This window comes from Pseudogymnoascus destructans (assembly GCF_001641265.1).
Source record: "Pseudogymnoascus destructans isolate 20631-21 unplaced genomic scaffold scaffold_7, whole genome shotgun sequence".
Lineage (NCBI taxonomy): Eukaryota > Fungi > Ascomycota > Leotiomycetes > Thelebolales > Thelebolaceae > Pseudogymnoascus > Pseudogymnoascus destructans.
The window spans coordinates 73,773-82,156 of NW_020167526.1; the positions used below are offsets into that span (position 1 = coordinate 73,773).

Sequence of the window (8,384 nt, forward strand, 5' to 3'; positions counted from 1 at the left end):
TCCCCAACAAGAAACCCCTGGTATAAGAAACCCAAAAACGCCAACACCCCTCCCCCCTCCCCTTCAACCCCCCCCTCCTCTTCAGAAAATCCACCTCAAAACCGCCCTCGCCTTCCCCCTCCACCCCACCGCCGCATCCCTATCCTCCTCCCCTGGCTCCGGATGATACACATCCGTCACCAAATCCATCTCCTTCAGCCCCACAATCCTCGTCCTCTTCACCACCTTCCATCCCACAAACATGATCAGCATGACCGGCAACTCAATATAAAAGCTCACGAAATCCACCGCATTGAATTTCGGACTGAAGCAACTCCATCCCTGCACCAGCACGAGAAAGCTGCAGCCGATGACTACGAACCAGGGGCCGTAGGGGTACGTCCAGTTCCTGAAGTTGAGGAGGTGCGTCTTTCCCTGCGCTTCGAGGCCGGCGCGGAAGCGGAGGGAGGCGATGCCGATGGAGATCCAGGATAGCTGGTTTGATACACCGACGATGTTCTGGAGCCACGTCCACAGCTGGCCCGCGCCAATGAAGGAGGCACCGAAGCAGAGGCCGGAGATCAAACTCGTAGCCAGGACAGCAACCCAGGGAACGCGGTTGCGGTTCAGCTTCTCAAAGAAAGCGGGGGCGTGCCCATTAACAGCTAGTGTGTAAAGAAGACGCGTCCCCGCGAACAATGCGTGATTCCCCGCGCTAAGCACAGAGGTCATGATCATAGCATTAATAAACGACCCCGCGACATTCGACCCCACCATCTGAAACACCAGCGTAAACGGCGACGTCGCCGTCTCTTTACTCGACAGGCCCGGTGTGGTATACGCGACGTCCAGCCCGATGAGGAGGATGGAGATGACGTAGAAGAGGAGGATGCGCCAGAAGACGTTTTTGATGACGCGGGGGATGTTTTTGTGCGGGGACGCCGTCTCGCCGGCGGTGATGGCGATAGATTCCGTGCCGCCGTAGGCGAAGGAGGCGGTCACGAAGACGGAGGCGAAGCCGCCTATGCCGCCGACGAAGGGGGCGCCGGGGAGACGCCAGTTTTCGCCACCGATGTAGTGGTGGGTGATGTTGCCGCCGGCGTTGACGGCGATGCCGAGGAAGATGAAGATCTGGGGGAATTAGTGATGCGGTGTAGACTAGTTTGTTTTGATGCGGTGCTTACGATAATTGTGATGATTTTCAGAAGACTGAGCCAGTATTCAAGCTATCAGACATATTAGTTATGATAGCTCCCCACTGATAACGAGGAAAACTTACCTCGCCATACGCTTTCACAGTAATGATATTGGCGAGGATGAGCACCACCCAGAAAATCAAACTCAATCCCCATCCTGGCATCGCCGTATGCCAATAACTCCAAACCAGCTACAACAAAGTCAGCAACCACCACTCCCCATCACCACGAAATCGAGAGAAAAATCCCACCTGCAACGCCACCAAATCCGCCGCCGTGCTCACAGCATCATTAAACCAATAATTCCACGTCAAAGCGAACCCAAACGCATCATCCACAAACCTCCCCGCAAAAGTACAAAAGCTTCCCGCCACTGGTATAAAACTCGCCATCTCCCCCAGCGCCAACATCGTCAAAAACACAATCACCCCAATAACAATATAACAGATCAACATGCTCGCCGGCCCGCCCGTCGCCAGACTCTTGCCCGTCCCGAGGAACAATCCGGTACCGATCGTGCCCCCTATTGCAATCATCTGCACCTGCCGCGCTGTGAGCGTCCGGTTCAACTTGTCCGCCTTGATGGGCACGATCTCATCCTCGTAGGCGTAGGCGGGCAGGATATCGCCGCCCAGGCTGCCTTTCTCCCCGTCGTCGCCATGGCGCGGAGACTTCTTCTCGGGGTCGCTCGTGTAACTCGTCGACGAGGCGGGCGCCAGGGCGATGGGCGAGGGTGAGCGGTGGTGGTGCGACATCACGTGTCGTGCGGGTTGGATTGCGGGTTTATTTCTGCCGTCTTCAGCCTCGTCTAGAGAGGGAGGTGGCGGTATGTATGACGAGTGGATGGGCGCGCGCGGTTGGGGCCGCAGTCCGGTGCTGTAGGTTGTGCAGAAGTACGTTTTGACGGAAGAGGAGGTGATGGGCAGGGCGGGTGGGGGGATGGGGGGGCAGGGAAATAATATAGAGCTGAGCTGCAGGCAGAGCTACAGAGGAGTTTATGAGGAAGGAGAGAGCGAAGAAGGAGAAATGAGCAGCGGAATGACCTCTTGGGGGGGGCGTCGTTGAGGGCATGATGACCTTCGGTATGCAGGACGTCGAGATCGAGTGGGAACGGGGATGCTCGAGGGCAAATGCGGGTTTTAGGGGGGGGTGCAGACTGCTGATACGACAGCGAGGGGGGAGCGGCGTTAGTTTTTCCATTGGTGCGGATTGCGTGCTCGCAAGCAGCTTTGGTAGGTTCGGCACGAGTTTAGCACTAAGTAAGGGAAGGAAGGTGGGAGATGGTGGAATCGGGCGGGGTCGATGATCCCGAGATGGACCCCGGGAGTGGTGATTTTGCCGTACAGTATTATCTCGTCAAGTCGATGTAATTGGTCATGCATAAATATATCGAGTTATAGTACTCCGTAATATCAAGTTAAAAGAAAGTGATCCGAAGTAGACCCGAAGTAGCCCCTCAGCTAAACCATCCATCCATCCAACGTGCCTTGAACCAAGTCATTGGCCTGTTTGGCCACTAATTGCCTCTCTACACGCTCTAAAGAGCGCAAAAATGGTGCTGGATCCGTGATGCCGCTATTCTCAGATTCTGAGAACTCAATCAGAACTTGGAGGGCTTGTATAGCGTTCTGTGTGGTGAGCACAGGGCGCTGGGGCTCCTCATCGTCATCGTCTTGAGCATCGGAAACTGGTATATATGGAGCCATTGCCTCCTGTAGAATTGTGTCCTCATCTAAGCCTCCCTCCACCTCTTGTATTCCCTCCTCCGCTGGATTCAAAAAGTTCGAAAGGTCCATAGCATCTAATATATGACCAGCTTGTTGTACTTGAGTATATAAGTCGTTTAGAACAGGAAGTGGGTGTATAGGAAGCTGTATTGGGCGTAAAAGAATCGTGCTTTTTCGAAAGCAATTGTAGATAGTCGTATTTGTAACGTCGTGATGCCATGATCGAATAAGCCGGCGAATTGCAAAGTGTATTGTCATTGTTTTGATTTGATCCAGGTTGTTGCTAAAAGATTTGAGCATGAACTTGAGCCATTGCCGACGATAATAGCTTTTTAAAGAGGCTATAATACCTTGATCAAGAGGTTGATATTGACTGGTCGCATTTGGAGGAAGCCAGATAATTCATATGTTTGGAGGAGGAGGCATCGATTCCACTGCAGCAATATGGGCCGAGAAGTTATCCATTGTAAGCAGTATAGAACGTGACGTACCAATATGAGTATAGGAAGCATTTAGCCAATCTGCCATAAAATTGATTCATCCAAGCCTTCTTATTCCACCTCCAAACCCCACCCATTGCCCCTACATCAACATGTTGTAAAGCTTGACGCTTTTTAGCCTTTCCAATAAACCAAAGAGGAAGTCGATCTGTTCCAGCAGCATTAACACAAATGGCTACTGATATGCGTGCTTTGTCCTTCTTCTGTCCTAGAATTGATCGTGTTGTAAAGCCCTTTGAAGGGCTCATCCTCCAGTAAAGCCCAGTCTCATCCATGTAAATATTGTCCTCTAAAAACTCCCCTGCAATAGTTTATATAGCCTTCATTTGTTCTTCTGCAGTAACACCAATAGATCCAGCTTCGCCATGTAGGGTTCAATATAAAACTATTATGCTGTTGTCGAAACTTTACCATCCGTAGCTAAATTCTTGTGTAGGTAGTCCATGGTATTGTGGTAGCTGATTCCAGATAATCTTCGCCTTTGATTGTAAGATTTCTGTAGTTGTAATACCGCCACGCTCTTCAATAAGCCTCTGCCAGTCGTAAAGAGCAGCTTCCAATTCAGGCTAGCAGGGCTATGTCATACTGACATTCGTTGCACTCAGTATGCTATCAAACTCAAGAGCAAACTTAGAAATCTCCTCCTCAAACCTACAAGTCACCATACATATCTTGGCTTATCACACCAACAACAGAAGCAATACTACTCAACGATTGCTGCAAACTCTTCTACTACATCTGTTTATGCTACATACATCACGGCATATCATTTGGACACTCATTGAACAAGTTATTAAGAAAATCTCCTCCTTAAGGGGGTGGGTCAATACTACCACATGGCATATCTCTACCAACTAGAGGCCTAGGAACATGAACGATAGCTCTAGAAGCTTCTACAACCCTCTATGATTCATTACACGTCATCGCTCCTTAGTTACCCACAAGATTGGTTAAGTTATGACATAATTTGTCTATAGGTACTCTGACCTTGGACCTCCTTTTCACTTCCTATAGGCTAGGAACCCAAGAGATGGTTCTATGGGATTCTCTTACGTTCACTACATGATTAGCAAGCTAGTTGTGGGTCGCACTTGATTTCTAATACATTTACCAAGCCTGGTTAGTCATGGAAAGTCATGGAAAATGAGAGAACTACACTCCTTTGGCATAAATAGGATTGCCCTTTCCTTAAGAAAGGGCAAGCAGACAATACAGTAAATCGACTAGCACATACTTCTACGTCTTTTCCAAGCTTCCAAGCATTGATCTTGTTATTCTCTGTTTTTGAAAAGTCAGTGAGGTGCTAACCTCTGACTTACCCCTGAGTTCTCAGACTCAACATTTGTTGCAACTTGTCTAAACCACTTCACCACATCATACACCTGATTGCTGCGTTGTGGAATAGTCTAAGCTACAACCCTTTGGCTCTGTTTCCTAAGACAGTGTGTTGTCTTAGTAAATTCATCCCTTCCTTGGGTGGCTAGATTCTCACATCTGGTGCACCCACCATTACAAATAGGCTCTTGAAGATGTATTACATCAAGCAACTTTGACCTTTGTTGCCATTTCTCATTAATCCAATGAGCAGTAACAGCAGCATACTCAGTATAGTTCCGAGCAGACCATGCATCTGTCGTTATAGATATCCGGCCTCCATTTAAAATATGAGAGTGGAGTTCTAGTTGTAGTATGCCTCGGTGATATGAGAATTGGCGTTGTAGCTCTCTGTGTAATGTCCTTGAGGAAAGTGATAATACAGATGGGTTTAAGAACTGTATTAACTGACGATATGAATAGCTTTTGACAATGCGTAAGGGCAAGTTGTCAGATACTACTAATGATAGTACTAGTTCTCGGTATTTTGCTGGATTGGTTGCTGGTCGTATCTCATTGATAGGTGGTCTTCTAGGCTCAAAAAACGACGATGCACTACTAGACTGTGAGGGTGTTGGTGTCCTATTTCTAAGAGCATACACAATTGCTTTATGCTTTAGATTATAGTGTTTCCAAAGATTCCCAGTTGACGCAGTAGATTGAGCTTGTGTTTGAGCTGCTGGCGAGTATTTGCAACCAGGCTGTAGACAGCTTACTTGAACCGTCGGTGGACTTGTCTCAAGTAGTACTCTTGAATACAGATGCTTATTGAGTGTATAAGTGGCGGAGGTAGATATATTCCCTCTTACATGATTGTTGCCGCTCGAGTTATTTCCTCAAAATGGATTGCTACAAATGTCGACTCTCGGATTACAATTACAGTTTCTGATTCTGGCTATACAAATGATGAGATTGCTTTACAATGGTTGAAGCATTTTGATTTCTATTCAAAGGAAGGAATAAAGGGAACATATCGACTTCTCCTTCTTGACGGACATCTCTCTCATTTTACAAAAGACTTCATTGATTATGCTTTTGCAAATCAAATCATCCCATTCTGCCTTCCACCTCATTCAACTCATTTACTTCAGCCACTTGATGTTCAAGTTTTCCAACCTTTCAAACACTATCATTCGCAAATGGTTGACCGATCTGCAAGAACTGGCGATATGACATTTGACCGTGTTGAGTTTTTTCATGTATTTCAAGAGATGCATGATCTAACCTTTACAAGAACTACAATCCTCTCTGCATTTCGAAAATCAGGTGTAAGGATGCCTCCGTACCTAGATACTCGAAGAACCTCAGAACTGTTACGGTCACTACAAACATGGAATCCGACTCGGTGGGGTTTCGAACCAGTAGAGGATCATATAGCGAGTTACACTATAGTGGGGGACGGTAAGTGTATAGGGTTCAGGGCTGATGTAGACCTGTTGCGGTGGAAGGTTCAGGGCTAGGGTTGGGATAACCGAGTCGGGCCCGTTTCGGGAGTTAAGGAAACAGACTCAACGGGGTTCCCCCTTCATCTTTTTTGTATCCTTCGTAGTAGACCTATAGGATAGCATCCGTTTAGCCTCCGACTCGCACTCTCATATGCTATTACTGTGAGCTGGGTGCCCTGTGTCCTTACATCAGGCATTGTACCATTTAATCCAGATATACCCCTGCAAAAGGTTGTTGAATTCAAGCCCTTCGAAATCAACATTTCAAGTTCATCACCAATACGGCCAGAAGATACAGATTCCTTTCTCTCCCAATCTCACAAAGAATCAGATTTTAGCAATACTCCACAAGATCCAAAGAAGCTATTACGCCATGGAGATTATCTTCTCCAAATCTTCGATATAGAAACTACAACTATAGATCAATGGGAATCACTTCAGGCATTTATAAAAGGAGCAAAGGCAGGTATATTTGCGGGAGAGCTTGCACGTTGTGATCTCCGTTCAATTTATTCTATATCTCAAGCAAAGACAAAGCGGAAGAGAGAAGGAGGATTCCAATTGCAAAAGGGTGGAGAAGTTACTGTTGCAAATGCTCTTACCATCTTTATCATTCTTACACTCATTTTATTAATCCGAGCTTTTCATTTGAATGTGACACCCATTTTAAAGCGACTAGGATCTAATAAACGTTGCGATAATGAAGAGCACGGAAATGGAATGGCTTGGCATGCGGGCCAATTTGGCCGAATATCACTGTAATATATGTACAATTGATTTAGAAAGAGTGGTCTAAGCCCGACCTATGCTCCTCCTCAAGCCTCAGAGCATCGAAATAGAGAACATTGAATACATAAATAAGTGAGATCCGCCGCACAGCCATACCATATCGCAAAGCCGAACCCCATCCCCCCAGCCTCGAGCCCAATACCCCTCCTTCAAGCCGCCAGCAACAGCGCCGCCCTCCCCGTCAAAGCAGCCACCAACCCCGACGAAATCAAATAAAACCCAAAGCGCCTCGTAATATTATTGGTAGTATTATGCGCCAGACTATGCGCGACCCTAGCTGCGACATAGGCCCACGCGAGGCGGGCATCAGTCTTCCCACCGCCCGCCATCGCCAGTACCACCGCCACGGCGTAGAACTGCGTGGGCTGCTCGAACAGGTTGGAGAAGTTCTCGGCCTTCCAGCGCACGGAGGCGGGGATGATCTTGTTGATCTCCTCGCGCGTGAGGGTGTTCTTCTCGGCGAGGTTGAGGCGCGCGTAGACGGGGAGGCGCGTCGCGAACATCCAGCCTTCGACGACGAGGGTCCAGGCGTTCAGGGCGATGATTGGGGGGAGGAGGGGGGAGGCGCGGATAGACTCCATAGCTGTGGTAGTGTAGGTGGGATTGGTTGTGGTGGTTATGGATGTGGTAGTGGGTTTGCAATTGGTTGTTTTGAGGTGTCAATTGAGAGTATATGGGAATATATATTGTGTTGAGACGGAGGTTCTCTATAGTCCGCCATGAAGCCTGTTCCTATGATTGCGGGTCAGGTGCGGGGCCGGCCGGTGCGCGGGATGTCGAGTCCCCGTCTTACTGTACTGTCATACTGCTCGTTGGAGAAACTTACCGAGGTTTGTTCTCGTGGATATCATGCTCTGTTGGAGTCTTGGGCCGTTCTGATATTACGTCTGTTGTAGGAAGCGTGGCTACTCAAATGACTATTTGTGGTTAAAAGCGGTCGAGTCAGAATTTGACATTACATTCTCGCAGTTCTATGCGTGGAAGCCCATTCAAGAGACGGTCTCGGCCACCTGTTGAGGTCATTCATGTGCGTTTTGTATGGTACCAGGATGCGTGCGTTAATGCAAGCACATACATACATGTCTAGCATGCCGGCTATGTCTCGGCGAACACGGTCACTACATCTAGTGGGAAATTGTCAGGTTAAAAGCAAAGGAGGCAGTTCATGGATCCTCAAAGATGAATACGCAACTAATTGTCACATACGACCATAGACTCGAGAGAACTGGGCATCCCGTCCGCTCTGCCATACATAAACTTGAGATCGGTGGATTAGTAGTTGGGTGGGTGACCACCAGCGAATACCCACTGTTGTATGTTTTTTTATCTTTTTTGCTATTTCGTTCCGTGATAACAGCCTCTCTTATACTACGA

The 8,384-nt window shown here is 48.1% G+C and overlaps 2 protein-coding genes across 2 annotated transcripts; both read right to left on the reverse strand.

The window, feature by feature from the left end:
- Nucleotides 1–81: 81 nt before the first annotated feature.
- On the reverse strand, nt 82–2,093 carry VC83_02777 (uncharacterized protein; the record flags this gene model as incomplete). Its single annotated transcript, XM_024466432.1, has 4 exons — nt 1,427–2,093; nt 1,259–1,366; nt 1,164–1,205; nt 82–1,110 (listed from the first exon to the last, which is right to left on the reverse strand). Exons 1-4 carry the CDS (start codon nt 1,928–1,930, stop codon nt 82–84), a joined length of 1,683 nt encoding a protein of 560 aa, XP_024325332.1. The 5' UTR covers nt 1,931–2,093.
- Nucleotides 2,094–7,159: 5,066 nt separating this feature from the next.
- On the reverse strand, nt 7,160–7,591 carry VC83_02778 (uncharacterized protein; the record flags this gene model as incomplete). The annotated part of the gene is made up of 1 exon (XM_024466433.1): nt 7,160–7,591. The coding sequence occupies one exon, from the start codon at nt 7,589–7,591 to the stop codon at nt 7,160–7,162; it is 432 nt and encodes a 143-aa protein (XP_024325329.1).
- Nucleotides 7,592–8,384: the final 793 nt, after the last annotated feature.